Source organism: Thamnophis elegans, chromosome 15 (assembly GCF_009769535.1).
Source record: "Thamnophis elegans isolate rThaEle1 chromosome 15, rThaEle1.pri, whole genome shotgun sequence".
In the NCBI taxonomy this organism is placed as follows: Eukaryota; Metazoa; Chordata; class Lepidosauria; order Squamata; family Colubridae; genus Thamnophis; species Thamnophis elegans.
In genome coordinates this window covers 24,748,516-24,765,309 of record NC_045555.1, presented here as the reverse complement: position 1 = coordinate 24,765,309, position 16,794 = coordinate 24,748,516, and the positions used below count along the sequence as shown (strand labels likewise).

General features: G+C 43.3%; 1 protein-coding gene across 2 annotated transcripts in view; it reads left to right on the top strand.

Annotated features, from left to right (window-relative positions):
* VCL (vinculin) overlaps positions 1-16,794 on the top strand; it is a 95,898-nt gene that overhangs the window by 39,265 nt on the left and 39,839 nt on the right. For both annotated transcript variants that reach the window (XM_032231889.1, XM_032231888.1), the window contains exons 3-6: positions 323-473; positions 2,680-2,788; positions 10,176-10,298; positions 12,703-12,863. In XM_032231889.1, the coding sequence (XP_032087780.1) occupies positions 323-473; positions 2,680-2,788; positions 10,176-10,298; positions 12,703-12,863 (544 nt within the window). The remainder of the gene's footprint in view (positions 1-322; positions 474-2,679; positions 2,789-10,175; positions 10,299-12,702; positions 12,864-16,794) is intronic.

Below are 16,794 nucleotides of genomic sequence, written 5' to 3'. Positions count from 1 at the left end.
GGTCATATTAGTGGTCCACGGGATTTAAAGTTTTTTGGTCAGTTACCGGAAGCAAACATCAGACTCTGGCAAAAACAACATCACAAATCATGTGACTACAGGATGCCACAAATGTCTGAAGGTGTGGGCCTTTTGCTGATGCCCAAATACAGTCAGACGACCATGGAGGGAGGAGGTGTGGTTGTCGGAAATCCAAACCCAGGTTGTAACTAGCCCTGGGGAGGTCTGTCGTAAGTTTGAGGACTACCTAAATTCCTCTCAGCCGTACTCCTGGAGGTAACAGGGCCAACATTAATTTTGCTTTCATTATCCTTATTTACAGAGTGGAAAATGCTTGCACAAAACTTGTCCAGGCAGCTCAGATGCTCCAAACGGATCCTTATTCGGTACCTGCTCGCGATTACCTGATCGATGGATCCCGAGGAATCCTTTCAGGGACATCGGATTTACTTCTGACCTTTGATGAAGCCGAGGTGAGATTTCTAATAACTGCAATATATTGCATCGGTGGGTTGGAAGCAGGGGTTCAGGTCAGAGAGGTTTGCTGGTCAATCAAGCACAGTAATCCAACAGTCATTGAACCAGGTTTTGGTGCTTTTGGCAGTGTGGGCGGCTGGAAAATGAAGTCAGCATCCCCATAAATCTTGTCTGCAGAAGGAAGCATGAAGTGCTCCAAAATCTCCTGGTAGACGGCTGTGTTGACCCTGGTCTTAATGAAGCACAGTGGTCCAAAGTCCTGTTGCTCAGAGGTCCGAAGTCCTCTTTTCTGATGAGAGCAATTTTTGCCAAAAGCACCAAAAACTGGTTCAATGACTGTCCTTGATTGGCCAGCAAACTCGCCTGACCTGAACCCCATAGAGAATCTATGGGGCATTGCCAAGAGAAAGATGTGAGACATGAGACTGAACAATGCAGAAGAGCTGAAGTCTGCTATTGAAGCATCCTGGTCTTCCATAATACCTCAGCAGTGCCACAGGCTGATAGCTTCTATGCCACACCGCATTGAGGCAGTAATTGCTGCAAAAGGGGCCCAAACCAAGTACTGAGTACATATGCATGCTTATACTTTTCAGAGGTCCGATATTGTTCTATGTACAATCCTTGTTTTATTGATTGCATGTAATATTCTACTTTTCTGAGTTGGTGGATTTGGGGTTTTCATGAGCTGTACATCATAATCATCACAATTATGACAAATCACGGCTTGAACTATCTTGCTTTGCATGTAACGAATCTTATCTCATATATTAGTTTCACCTTTTAAGTTGCATTACTGAAATAAATGAACTTTTGCACGATATTCTAATTTTTTGAGTTTCACCTGTATATTCTCAAACCAGCTTTTTTTTTAAACTTATACACATTCCCCACCACAAAGAACTTTTAACTAGAAGCAAACTTGCCTGCTGGCAATATTTTTGTGTTTGTTGGTAGAATGGCAACATCTGAATGTTAACTCAAAGAGACAGACATATGGGTGAAGGCAGAATTAGAATTGAGTTCACACTGCCCAAGAAGCCCTCACATAGTTTGGACTTACATGCAATAAACCACAATTGTTTATTAACTATCATTCATGGCTCAATGTGTTATAGAAACCCAATCATTTGTGGTCTTCTTGTTAAACTTTTGAACTACGGACCGTTAACTGTGCAAGATGTTGTTGTTGTTGTTATTATTATTTGCTCTTATTAGTCTTTTAGTTAAGATTAACAGAGTTGAAAGGGACCTTGCAGATAATCTAGTACAACCCCCCACCCAAGCAGGAGCTCCTAGACTATTTCTGACAGATGGCAGTCCAGCCTCTTCTTGAAAGCTTTCAGTGACCTCTTCCTCTCTGTGGGCAGCCCCTCAAATATTGGAAGATTGCTCTCATGTCTCCCCTGGTACTTCTCTTCTCTAGACTAGCCAGGTCCAGTTCCTGTAACCGTTCATTTTATGTTTTTGCCTCCAGTCCCATCATCATCCTGGTTGCTCTTCTCTGCACTTATTCTAGAGTCTCAACATCTTTGTTATAGTGTGTTGACCAAAACTGGATGTAGTCCTCTAGGTGTGGTCTGGTGGGTTACGACTGGTACTCTCCGGTACGAGCGTACCGGTGCCTGCCGGGAGCACCAGGTACCGTTCTGGTATGGTGCTCTGAAGGGCCCACCCGCCCGCCCGTGCTCCTTACCGGTATTTGAGGTTTTGGGGGCTTTCACACAGGGAGCGTATGGTGCCTGTACGACGCTCCGCTGAGCAGCTGGAGCATCGCGGAGACGTCGCGGGCGATAAGTATCCATGCCTGTGCTCTGTGCGTTCATGTGGTGGATGCCCGGCTCCATTGCACTGTACCGGTTGCACCGGTATCCAGAACCCACCACTGGTGTGATCTTAGTAGGGCTTTATAGAGTGGTATTAGTACCTCACTTGATCTTGATTGTATCCCTCTGATAATGCAATTTAGGATTGCACTGGCTTTTTTGGCTGCCCCGCACACTGCTAGCTCATATTTAATTGATTGTCCACTAAGACTCCAAGATCCCTGTCACAGTTTCTGCTATTAAGCCTGGTTTCGCCCAGCCTATAGGTGTACTTTTGGTTTTTCTTGCCTAAGTTTAATGTAAAGCAATTGGTTGGTAACAAAAGGTGGGGGGGAATCCACTCAATTATTTCATAGTTGTATTTATTTTATTTCAGGTCCGTAGAATCATCCGTGTATGCAAAGGAATTCTAGAATACCTCACTGTGGCTGAAGTGGTGGAGACAATGGAAGACCTGGTGACATACACGAAGAATCTGGGACCAGGTTAGAAAGCCCTTAGATGTCTCCGACTCTGCCCCTTCCTGGGGATTGGTGTGTTGTTTTCACCCAAAACCTTCTTGGTTTCTCCTGAGCTGTGTGTGGGGAATTCATTACCCTTAAAAAGCAATGCAGAGAAGTAGTGGCCAAATTCCTTAATGGGTCTACGTCTACATGGAAAGAAGGAAGTGGTGGGGTACCACGAGGATCTGTCTTAGGCCCAGTACTCTTTAATATCTTCATAAATGACTTAGATGAGGGAATAGAGGGGGAACTTACCAAATTTGCAGATGACACAACCAATTTCGTTATATTTATTTTGTACAGTGACAATAAATACTATACTATACTATGATACTAAGCTGGCAGGGATAGCCAACACCCTGGAAGATAGGCTCAAGATCCAGAAGGATTTTGACAGACTTGAACCCTGGGCCCTATTCTAACAAAATAAAATTTAATGTAGAGAAAAGTAAAGTCCTACACTTAGGTAAAAAAAAACCAAAAGGACACATACAGACTGGGTGAAACCAGGCTTAGTAGCAGTAACTCTAAGAGGGATCTTGGAGTCTTAGTGGACAACCAGCTAATTATGAGCCAGCTATTTGCAGCAGCAGCCAAAAAAGCCAATGCAATCCTAAATTGCATTAAGAGAGGGATAAAGTCAAGATCAAGGGAGGTACTAATACCACTCTATAAAGCCCTAGTAAGACCACACTCAGAGTACTGCATCAAGTTTTAGTGAAGAGAAGGACCATGGGAGAGATGATAGCAGCCTTCCAATATGCCATAGAGAGGAGGTGGTCAAGCTGTTTTCCAAAGCACCCAAAGGTTAGACAAGGAATAATGGATGGAAACTTACCAAGGAGAGATTCAACCTAGAAATAAGGAAGAACTTTCTGACAGTGAGAACAATTAACCAATGGAACAGAAATTGCTTTCGGAAGTTGTGGGAGCTTCACCACTGGAGGCTTTCAAGAAGAGACTGGACTGCCATTTGACAGAAATGATATAGGGTCTCCTTCTTGGGCATGGGGTTGGACTAGATGACCTACAAGGTCCCTTCCATCTCTATTAATCTAATCTAAAAGAATAATAAGAGCCATCTTGCACAGTTAGCACTCCGTCATTCAAAAGTTTAGCAAGAAGACCACAAATGATTGGATTTCTACAATGCGTTGAGCCATGAATGACTCAATGAACAATCATGGTTTATTGCATCTTTCTCTTAAACTCTTGCCAGTTGCTGGACTAAATGCTGTGCACCATATTGCTTTACACAGCTGACACTTTAAATGTTTACCAGCCGGCCCCGTTGCTCCTCCTTGGTTTCTCTAACCCCAGGAATTGGATATGCAAACTTTTGGATACGGTATGAACACATCCCTCTCTTGCTCCAGATCACAGCTTCTTGAGCTACCTTTCACTGACCCTGGCTATGCCTCTTTTGCAGCCTTCTTTTCAATTTTGTTGCAGCTGTCCCTGTGGTATCCACACTGACCCCCCCAAGGGATGGCCAAGTGGAATGTTTGTGAGGGAATTCAGACAGGAATGCAGAGTCGGAGGGTGGAGAAGTCCTGGGACCCCTTGCTCTTTTTCCTTCTTGTTATAACAGTGATGGCTAACCTTTTTGCCATCACGTGCAAAGTGGGGGGAGCGCGGGGGGTCATGTGCATGTGTGTTGTTCCCACGCATGCGCACGTGCCCTCTGCCCTTCCCCTGCCTTTGGCATGATGGCACGGTGGATCCATTTTTCGCCCTTTCCAGGCTTCAGAGGCTTTCTAGGAGCCGTTTTTTTTTTTTTTTTTTGAAAGTGGACACCCCCCCCCCCTCGGAAGCACTCCAGAGGCTGGAAACGTCCTGTTCCCAAACTTCAAGTTTGCGTGTTGGGCGTTTTTTTGCTAGGGCAAAAAATGGCCGAAAATGAAAGCCGAAATCAGCTGGCCAGCATGCGAAATCAGCATGCGCACTGGAGCTGACAGGGCAACGCCTTGCGTGCCCTAAGAAATGCCTCCCCAGAGGTTCGCCATCATGGTGTTGTAATGCAGAGAAGAGCAAAAGGTTCCTGATATGGACCAATGGAAGGAGGGAAAGGGGAAATGGTAACAAAGAAAATATTAGATTGTACCAAGATGGGCAGGTTGACAATGGAAATTAAAGACAAAGGAGGAACAGAATACTATTTAGTTTGGGATGCATGGTATAATTGGTTAGAATGATAACAGATGCAAAGATTAGAAAATTAAATGTGAAAGATGATTAACGAATCAGAAATAAGTACAAATATAATGATAGAAGAATATTTACTGTAAGCAATATTATGGCAAGATGGTATAAAAGTATAAAGTAAAATATTTATAAAGATAAATATATAGAGATGTATGCTAGAAATATGGAAACAATAGATATAAACATGATATTGTATGAACAAGACCTAAATGGTTGAAACTAGGAGGTATAATAGTATGTATATTGTAAAAAATTAGGATACAACAAGTATTTTGCTGTTGCAAAGTTGAAACTGATGCAAACCCAAGAAAAATGTACAATATTTTTTTTAAAAGTGGGGGGGGGAGGAGAGAGGGTGAATCAGATGGTTATTTCATTTCTTTGGACACGGCGTTTATTATTTTTACAAATAACTCAGGGCAGCAAACATAGTGTTCCTGTTTCTCTTATTTTCCTCACAACAACCACCTCTGTGAAGTAAGTTGGGCTGACTGGCCCAGAGTCACCCGGCTAGAGTTAGCATATTTTTCAGAGTATAAGACACAACTTTTTCCCTCAAAAAAGAGAGTGAAAATCTGGGTGCGTCTTATACACTGAATAAAGCATTTTTGGCCTTCCAAAACCCCACCCCCTTCACCAAAATGGCCGTGCATAGCCTTTAGGAGGCTTCCAGAGTGCTCCTGGGGGCTGGGGAGGGCAGAAATGAGCAAAAAATAGACCAGTTTTTGCTCATCCCCCCCCCCAAGCCGCCAAGAGCACTCTACAAACCTCCTAAAGGCTATGCATGCCCCCCCCCTTTTTTTTACAAAAAAACAGGCCCGTTTTCACAAAAAAACAGGCCGTTTTTGGGAGGTCTGTAGAGTGCAAAAACTTTTTTTTTTTAATTTGCCTCTTCAAAATCTTGGTGCGTCTTATACTTCGAAAAATATGGTAATGGCTAAGGTGGGATTTGAACTCACAGACTCCCACTTTTTAGCCTGATGTCTTCACCACTAGACCAAACTGGCTGTCTTGTTTGCATTTGAATGTGTCTTAAGTACGGAGAACAAACTTCAGAAATAGCCAATGTTAGATATACCGGCTTTTGTTTCTCATTTATATTCTTAATTTGCTGGGAGTATGTGACCTGTTTGGTTTTTAAGAAAACTTTCTAAAATGAGGGGGGGGGGTATTTTAATGGGCTGGCAGTCAACAATTGATCTAATGATTTCCTCTTATTATCTTTGCATGGTATCTAGTATAGATATAGTATATCTAGTATAAAGTGTGATAGAGAGGTATCTGGCGTCTGATTGTCTCCCAAGAATTTCACAATTTAAGATACCTACTTCCATTGAGTTTCTTGATTGGCAAGTTTCCTTTCCTGCTATTGGCCCAGATGATGCCAGTGAGGCTGAACTGGTTTCTCATACGTGATGCTTTTTTATGAGATCTACAATTAGGAGGCACCATACCTCTCTCATCAATGACTCCAGGACGAACCAAGGAATACAGCTATAACAGAAAGATAGAAGACAATTGGGAAGTGTTGTCCCCAAGCATCCTTAATGCAGAAGTAATTGTATACCCAGCCTGTTGAGATCCTTTGACGAGGCACCCCACTCTAGCCCCTCTTCCCCATAGGCCAGGGGTCTGCAACTTTAAACACTCAAGGAGCCATTTGAATCAGTTTCCCACAGAAAAGAAAACACCAGGAACCACAAAAGTTGGGTGGGCGTGGCCAACTCGACATCACTCACTCCTACCCAGTGACATGACCCCCCGCCAGCCATGCCTACCCAGCAAGGGTGGGTTCCAACTGCTGCTACTGCTGGTTCACTCAGGGCACACTTTAGGTGCGCTTGCTTGACTCATGCTGTGTGCGCATGTGCAGTACTAAAAATGCTTCTGCGCATGTGCAGAAGCAAAAAACAAGATGGTGGCACCTACGGTGCCTCCAAGAGAACCGGTTTGGGGGGCGTGGCAGGCTGAGTTACTACCTACTTGGCTGAACCGGTCCGAACCAGTGGGAACCCACTTCTGCTACCCAGGTTTTGTGGTTCCCAGTGTTTTCTGTGGAAACAGGTATCTCTCACTGTCTCTCTCTTTCTCTCTCTCTCTCTCTCTGTCTCCCTCTCTGTCTCTCTTTCTTTCTTCCCCCCTCTCTCATCTCTCTCTCACTCATCTCGCCTTCAGTTCACCCGTATTTTGGTTTAGCCCGTATTTTGCTTTCCCAAAAACCAAAAAGCGTCCCTGCACGCCCCCCAAGAACTTGGGAGAACCTCCTACCAATCTCTATAATCCCCAGATGGCAACTTATCTTTCTTAACTTTGTGAACTGGAAGCAAGGAGGGGCGTCCCACTAAGCAGGGCTGATCTATTTGCATGAGCTCCCTCAGTATCTTCTCCTCTTCCTTGCCTGCCTTTTTCTGCTGATCACTGAGTGTAATAAATTACTTATGAAACGGCCAATTTGTTAAGATTGACATTTGAAGAGATTGCTTTTCAGTAGGCTTGCAAAACAAGTTTGTGCAGAGACTATATTTATTCTTTCCCAAATATCATTTAAGCTGGGAAATTGAAATTCAAGAATGGCTGTTGTTTCTCCTAAGCAGATTCTGCTTATAATTTATTGATTGTTTTCCATCCATCTCTTTGGGGAAAGAATGCCCTGTCTTGCCAACTAAATGCCTTGGAAACGAACTCAAAAGCATAGCTTTGTATAGCAATGCAGAACAATCTCCTATTGAATCCTGACCCACTGCGTAGCTGCCAGGGATGGCATTGGGTTAGGGGCTAACACCACCCATCTGCCACTGGTGTTAAACAGCTCACTACTTCCTGAAGCTAAACGTTCTGCTTCTTATTTATGTTGTTGTTGGTATTTGTCTTCCTCTGAAATAATATGTTATGCTCATCTTAACATGCCATGGTGACTCTGCGTGTTGGAAGTAGCTGTTCTTGAAAAGTCTTCGAGACCAGGGTTCAGGTAACTACCGTACTTTTCAGAGTAAAAGACTCACTTCCCTCCCCTAAAAGTGGGTGAAAATTGCGCTGCGTCTTATACATCGAATGTTGCCTAAGCCCCACCCATCCACCAGCCCCCCACCCTTCAGCCGTTTTCGGTGTCACATTTTCGGGCACTTCCAGGCAGCAGGGATCAGCGGCGCCGAATGGGCTATGCCGAATGGGCCGCAGAGGTGACAAATAGGCCACGGTGAATGGGCCACAGCAAATGGGCCACATTGGTGGCGAATGGGCCATGGTGGCCATAAATGGGCTTCTGTGGCAGTGAATGGGCTGTGGTAAACGGGCCAGATGAATACCGGATGGATGCTAGGAGGCAAAGGCAGAATTTTTCTTTTCTTGTTTTTCTCCCCCAAAAAGGTAGGTGCGTCTTATAGTCCAGAGCGTCATATTCTGAAAAATATGGTATATATACTGTGGATCTCTTTTCTCTGCTATTTAAAAGAATAGCACTGGGCCTCTTCAGATCAAACATTTATTTTAAAAAACTTCTTCATTTTGTTAAGTTGTCTAGAACAATAATAAAGCAGTCTTTAAAAAAAAGTCTAATAATTTGAACATTCTATAGGCATTTATAGTTATTGACTTATAGCAATAGCAATAGCAATAGTTAGACTTATATACCGCTTCATAGGGCTTTCAGCCCTCTCTAAGCGGTTTACAGAGTTAGCATATTGCCCCCAACAACAATCTGGGTCCTCATTTTACCCACCTCGGAAGGATGGAAGGCTGAGTCAACCTTGAGCCTGGTGGGATTTGAATAGCCGAACTGCTGAACTGCAGTCAGCTGAAGTAGCCTGCAGTGCTGCATTTAACCACTGCGCCACCTCGGCTCTTACCCCCTTGCAGCAAACAGCCTGTTTCAGTTCAGCCTGAATAGAAGGGGAAAAAAAAAATCTGCCTCTGCCTCCCAGCAATTTGCCCCTTGCAGCAAACTGCAAACAGTCCATTTCACTTTCAGTTTCAGTTTCAGCTAGGACCTCCCAATGATCAGCGGTTTCAGGCTGCAGAGATTGCCATAGCCTATTGCCACTTCCGCAAGCCCCATTTTCCCATTTGCTGCAAGGAGGTAAATTGCTGGGAGGCAAAGGCCAAAGGGTGTGGGCCGGTGGGTTTGGTGGAGCTACATTCAGTATATAAGACACACCCAAATTTTCACCCTCTTTTAGGGGGTGGAAAGATGCATCTTATACTCCAAAAAATATGGTACTTGCTGTGAAAATGTTTTACATGGAGCAATGTTTTGTACACACATAAACAAACACAAAGACCATTTCATTTAAAACAATAACATCTAGTGTCTTCTTCTATCACAATAGCTATATGGAGAAATAGTTTGGGTGTTGTGGTTAAGGAATCAGTCTAAAAAATCCGAGACCTGTAGTAGCAGGTCCTGCCTTAGGCATGAAGCCAGGTGGGTGACCTTGGGCCAGTCACAGTCTCTCAGCCCTAGGAAGAAGGCAATGGCAACCACTTCTGAAAGAAAAAAACCATCACAAGAAAACTGCAGAGACTTGCCCAAGCAGCCTCTGAGAATTGGGCACAACTGAAGGGTAGGGGGAAAGAAATACTTGATGAGCTTAATGGAAGTAATTTTTGTAACAGGGCTGTAGGAAAATCAGTGCAAATAGAGAGTAACTTGCTTAAGGGCAAGAGAGTAAGTGAATGGCAGAGGTCAAATGAGGGTTTATGGACCTCGTGATTCTTTCTGTGATGATATTGTTTCCCTGATTCATTATGTCATAACATACAGACAACTCTGAATGAATGGATATATCTGATGGCATAAGAGTTTTGGGCAATTGAAATGTATCCCAGACAAGCAAGCACTTCTATTTTCATTGCTTTCCTTAAACAGGCAATTCAGTAAAAGCCCAAAAGGGCCATATATTGCTAAATGTCCCATTGATTCACCATTTTGGGGGGGAAGGTATTTTGACTATAATTCAAAACATTCTCACATTTTGGTGTTCTTTTTCAAACGGATGAACCCAGCAAAATTATGGTACATTCAGTTTTAGATTGGCTCATGGTCAACAGTGACAACTTTCCCCAAAGAGAAAGAGCATTTTCAGTTGTTCTTTAATGCAATTTGCTCTTGCCTGAAATCTCAAAACATGGCTTCTTGGAGACAGCTTCTTCCATTTCCTTGATGTAGGGATGACCAAGATGGCCAAGATGATTGACGAGCGGCAGCAAGAACTTACTCATCAGGAGCACCGAGTCATGCTGGTCAACTCCATGAACACAGTGAAGGAGCTCCTCCCTGTCCTTATTTCAGGTAAGCCTCGATCAAAGCACGTATGGAGACCATGGGGTTGCGTGAAGGAAGACATGTACCATAAATTTGTGAAGCAGAGGAATACGCATAGTGAAAGGTGTTCAAACATTCTTATATGTCTGATAAACAGGCTGGATACAAATCGAGGATGTTTTTAAAAAAAATAAAAATCGGATTAAAAAAAATTAAATTGGATTTTTTTAAAAAATTAAATAGGATTTTTAAAATTATTTTTATCAACTTTATTTTAATAAAATGCTTTTGAAGTAAAAATCTATCTTAAGGTAGTTTTCTTTTTAAGATACATTAATAATTTAGTTTATTCAGCATGAAATGGAGCTTAGTTATGTAGTATGATGCTGCATATCCTGCAATATTCAGACAGTGGTGAAATTCAATCTTTGTGGCCGTGGCTTGGTGGGCGTGGCAGGGAAAGGATACTGCAAAATCCCCACTCCCACCCCACTCTGGGGCCAGCCAGAGGTGGTATTTACTGGTTCTTTGAACTACTCAAAATTTCCTCTATAGGTTCTCCAGAACCTGTCAGAACCCGCTGAACTTCACCCTTGTATTCGGATTGTCGGTGAGTCACAAACAGCAGGTCAGAGGAGGAGCTGCTGTGGGACAGAGATGACAGTTGCTCTTTAAAAATTATGATTTAAATCAACTTGATTTAAATCAAATCCACCCTGGCTAACAATGGTCGCAGTAAAGATGTGTCACTGCCACGTTACCAGCTGTCCCATTAAAGTGAATGGAACGGTCGTTGAGTCAACAGTGGGACAGAGGAGGAGCCACTGCAGGAAAAAGATGACAGTTGCTCTTTAAAAATTATGATTTAAATCGAGTTGATTTAAATCAAGCCTTTTTACTAGTGATTTAAATCAACTTGATTTAAATCAAATGCACCCTGCTGATAAACCCTACTGTATAATTAAATCTATGGTTTTATTTGTGGCTGTCTGGTGAGGTGGAGACGTTCTCAGCTGACATAGCCTACATATTTCCTATTTATGTTCTGGAAGATGGGCTTCCTGAGACATGTGAATGGATGGGCTATTTATATATTGTTATATTTGTGAGACTTGCCTTGAGTGGGCACTGCAGTTCAGATTAAGATCTTGCTACTGTTTGATTTCAGATCAAGTCTCTACATTTGTTGAAAAGCACAAACGTTTAGCTCAAACAATAGCAATAATTGTGGTTAAGGAAGGAAATGTTACTTAACACTGACAGTCTGCGCTTGAAATCTTGACAAGGAAGAAAATGCTCCTTCTGATTATTTAAAAAAAAGAAAAAATCTGCAAATGTGAATTTCACAAGCATTTTTTTAAAGGCTTGAAGAATGGAATTCCGAAAGTAATAGCTCCAATTATCAACAATGTCAGTAACGATGGTGCTTCTATGGATAGGCTACGTTCGTGATGGCAAATCTATGACACATGTGCCACAGCTGGCACACAGAGCCCTCTCTTGGGGTACAAGAGCTGTTGCCCCAGCTCAGTTCTGCTGTGCATGCGTGTGCACCTCCCGCCGGCCAGCTAAACTTTGGGTCTCTGCCGCACATGTGCAGAAGGCAGGGTGCATGTGTGGGGGTGTGTCATGCATGGGGGGGGGTCACATGTACTTGTGTGGGTATTATGCACATGCGTAGGTTGGGCTGCACAAGGGTTGTGCACAAATGCGTGGGGGCAGGGTGCACACAGAGGGGTCATATGCACATGCACGGGTACACATGCATTGCCTTATGCATGCGAGCTTTTGGCACTCTGCGCCAAAAGGTTAACCATCACGGCTATGTCCAAAAGATGTTTTTGAAGAAATGTTAGATGTGAAACAAATTTTATCTGTCAAGATAGAAATGATATCAAAAGTGGATTTAACTCTGCCATAGGACAAAGAAGAAATCAAGATAAACCAAATCCTACAATGGTGTTTGAATGAACAAAAGATTAAGTCTGTTAGAAGTAAAAGGAAAGGATATAAATATAGTTTATTTGATCAAGATCAAATAAGATATTACTTCTGGCTACCCTTTTTGGGCTTTCTGCTTGACAACAAGACTGAAAAAATAATTTATGGATTTGTTTATAGATAAACAGATATGGGGTATGGGATAAAGAGATAAATGTAACTTTGGAGGGAGTGAAGAGTAACTACAATTGTTTAAATAGTTGTGATGAAGGTTGGAAGTCACTTCCTTATGTATTTTTTTTTCTCTTTATGCTTTCTAAGCTGTTTTCTTCTTTTTTCTTTCCTTACGTTTGTATCATATTCTACTATTATAATCAATTCGGGGAAGTGGCCATAGAGTATCTTCATTTATTCTGCCCATGTTTATGTAAAAGGACATTTCCTAGTGTATCTTCCTGATATCGTTTGACCCTCTGTGTCATTTTTGCAGCAATGAAGATTTTTGTAACAACTAAAAACTCTCGGAGCCAGGGAATCGAGGAAGCCTTGAAAAACCGCAAATTTACAGTGGAGAAGATGAGTACAGAAATAAATGAAATAATCCGTGTATTGCAGCTGACTTCCTGGGATGAAGATGCTTGGGCCAGCAAGGTGGGTGTGTTCTGTCTAGGTTGAGAGGGATCTAGGATTAGACATGTAAGAATAGGAACCCATTTTTTAAAAAAACCCGAACTAATTTACAGAGTGATGATAGCTAATTTGGTATATGATTTTACCTTTAGGATAATGCAATTCCTTTGTTAGCAGAACATTAAATATAGTGAGAATATTTTAAAACTGCCATGCAGATTTTCTATACTGCATTTTTTGTAGTATAAGGTGCTCCCAAGTATAAAGACGCATCTAGCTTTTGGGGAGGAAAACAAGAAAAAAAAATCTGCCTCTGCCTCCCAGCAATTTGCCTCCTTGCAGCAAATAGCAAACAGCCTGTTTCAGTTTTAGTTTAGCCTGATTAGCACAAGGGGAAAAAAATCTGCCTCTGCCTGCCAGCAATTTGCCTCTGCAGCAAACAGCCTCCTTTTAGCAAACAGTCTGATTAGCATAAGCAGCTGATTGTCAGTTGGTGATCAGCTGTTTCAGGCAGCAGGGATTGCCATACCCTATTGCTGCCTCCGTGCGCCCTGTTTTCAGCCTCTGTGTGCCCCATTTTTGGCCTCTGCATGCTCCATTTTCTGCCCGTTCTGTGTGGAGAGGATCATAATGGGCAGAAATGAGGCACGTGGAGGCCGAAAACAGGCGTGCAGAAGCGGCAATAGGCAGTGGCAATCCATGCAGCCTGGAACAGCTGATCATCGGGAGGGCCATCCAACCGACAATCAGCTGCTTGTGTTAAGCTGTGCAGAAGCTAAAACTGAAACATGCTGTTCATTGTTTGCGGCAGGGATGCAAATTGCTTGGAGGGAGAGGCGAAAGGGTGGGGGCGGGTGGGTAGGCACGGCTACATTTGGTCTATAAGACGCACCCTAATTTTCACCTTTTTTAGAGGGGAGAAGTACATCTTATATTCCAAAAAAATAGAGTAATTTATCCAACAAATTGGATGGCTATTTGTTTTAAAATTGCATCTCCTGGCTGGGAAATACCCCAATAAGCAAATAAAGTATCATAATCTGAATGTTTCTCTAAATCAATGTTTTTCAACCTCAACCATTTTAAGATGTGTGGACTTGGGGACATCCCAAGGGCATCTTGGCAGTTGAAGTTCCCGCTTCCTAAAATGATTGACGTGGACTTCCTTCCTGGAATTAAAATACCCACAGATTTATAATTTCAAGACCTAAATTGGTTAAAAACGGAATTTTTTTATTTTGGTTGAAAGCGGCAAATTTCCTATCAGTGACCCACTGCAAATGTGATGGCTTCAGGGAGGAAATGACTCTTTTCAGAGACTTAATTATTTCAATGAATTGAGAATTGTAGAACTGTCAAAACATCTGACATGCCGTGCATTTCTATCCATTGCTTTTATTGAGGCGGTTTCCATGTGAGGATAAACTGTTTTAGCAGAGGATGATCCTGTGGGAGGAGTTGGCTTGAAGAACTGAGCCTCTTTCTTCTGTTCTGCTGGGAAAATAAATCAACATTTAGTTTCAATTCAGGAGTGATGCGGTGTCCTAGGGGTGGAGCTTTCACAATCAGGAGGCTGTGAGTTTGATCCTAGGTAGAGGCAAATATTTCTCTCTCTGGGCACACTGAGAAGAATACATCTGCTGAACAAAACTCCTCATTGGTGACAGGAAGGGCATCTGGCCATGAAAACTCTCTGCTAGCTCCATTCAGGAGTCCAGAGTCCACCCCTTAAGGCAGTGGTTCCCAACCTTTTTATTGCCGCGGACCAGTCAGCCTTTGATAATTTTACCGTGGCCCGCTGAGCGCGCGCAGGGGTGGGGGGGCGTTGTTCGCGACGACACATTGATTGCGTACCTGCGCGGGGCTCTCTTCCCTGGAGCCTTTGCGCACGGCCCAGGAGCTTTTGCGCACGGCCCAGGAGCCTTTGCGCTGCAGCGATCATGTCCCCCGGCCGCTGCAGCGATCATGGCCCCCGGCCGCTGCGCGGCCCGGTGCCAGGTACTCCACGGCCCGGCACCGGTCCACGGACCGGGGGTTGGGGATCACTGCCTTAAGGGACCATTAAATGAAGATGATTTCGTTTGATTCTGCGGCTTTCTGACTTGTTGTCCCAGCATTGTATCTCCTGCTATCTGTAAAATGACTTGCACGGTTTTTTTTAAAAAAAATATCCATTTTGTTTTAAGCACGTGTAGATAGGCACGTAGAATTTAGCCATGTTTTTTCTTCCTTCGAATTGTAATCTCCAAATCACTATTAGTACTAAATCACGAATCTCTGAAAAAGAAGCTGAATTCTGCCTTGTTAATTAATCACTGACAGAAGGAAGAACTGTGATTATGGGTGAGCCTCTGCAGAGGGTGGCCCTTAGGCTTAGGCCTGAAAGCAGATTAGCCCACTATTAATAATAATTTCTTTCTCAGAACTACTACTTATATCTATATCTATATATATCTTTCTCCTTAATTTTTTCCTTTCCCCCTCACCTTCACCTTTTAGAAGGTAAGATCTCTTCCTCAACCCACAACTGCTGCCTTTTCTACTAAAACAGAAAAGCATGACTCTGGGGGGGAGGGTGTTTGCTGTGTGTTGTGTGGTTTTCTGTGTGGCGAGTGTTACCCTTCGGGTAGTTCTCGACTTACAGGGGATAAAACATGTCAACTGACTATTTTACATCTCGTTTAAATCTTTTTACTCTCCAAATTGCATCTTCTGGCATGATGCAAAGTTTGAAGAACCAACTTCCAACACTGGAAGTTTTTAAGAAGATGTTGGATAACCATCTGTCTGAAATGGTGTAGGGTTTCCTGCCTGAGCAGGGGGTTGGACTAGAAGACCCTTCCAACTCTGTGATTCTGTTCTATTCTAATGTGGGTATCCGCTTTGGGGTTTGAGTGTGGTGCTGTGGTGATTGGCAAAAGAACATTTTGTATTGGACCTTAACTTCTGACCTTCTAATGGGCTCTTTGAAAATTTCCATAACAGTTCCAAAAGGGGTGGTGGGTTGTGAATAATAGGGAGACTGCATTTTCTATGCTTCTGGGAATCTTCATATTGCTGATGTAGCCAGCCATAATTTTATCTGAGAAATAAGAACTAGAAAATAAGGGGCTTTTAGAAAGTTTATAATCCAGTGCTATACCTAATTAATCCATGGGGCATGGTGTCACATTTTTTCCTCCTGCTTAATCCATTAGATACCATTAAGTAAGAATAATCTCACCACCAATGGAGGGAATTGGCAGTGTTGTGGGCTGCCAGTGGCCAACAGATCTGACAGCAGATTCAGACAGGGAGGAGGTTGGGGAGGAACATGGGCCAGTCCTGGAGTCTGGGGAAGGCTCTGATGAGGGCTCTGCGTCAGAGGCACAGATGAGGCTAGGGCCATCCGACAGTTATCAGCTGCCTTCGGAGTCGGACATCAGCGGGGCAGAAGGACAGCTGAGCTTGTTCCCAGTGCGCATGGGCAGAGCTGCCAGGAGAAGGGAAGAGCTAAGGAACAAGGGCCAACTTGGAAGTAAAGCCACAGGTGGATGGTGAATGGCCCCTCCCATAGGGAATAAAGAGGAGCGAAAGGGGACTGGAGTTTGCAGGAGACAATTAGTCCAATTCATTAGGGTGAAGATCTGTTCCTGACTTCTTGCCAAGTATTGTCTGCTACAGTGTGGCATTTGGAAGATATTAACCTGGCAACTCTCCAAGCCTGATAATGGTCTGTAGTTGTGACATCTCTTGAAAGACTGTTGGCTGGCACTTTGCTGGAGAGGAATTCCCTTTAACCTAAATCAAAGAGGTTTTATCGGGACGAGAAGTTGGCTTCGAGCTTTTGGGAAGCCTACGTTAGAACAACGCTGCTGATAGCTTTGTGGGAGAAAAGAAAGATGAACAGATGCGGCAACACTTCTAAATATGATTTTGCTGGCAGTTCGTTGGACTAAGAAATCATTACTCA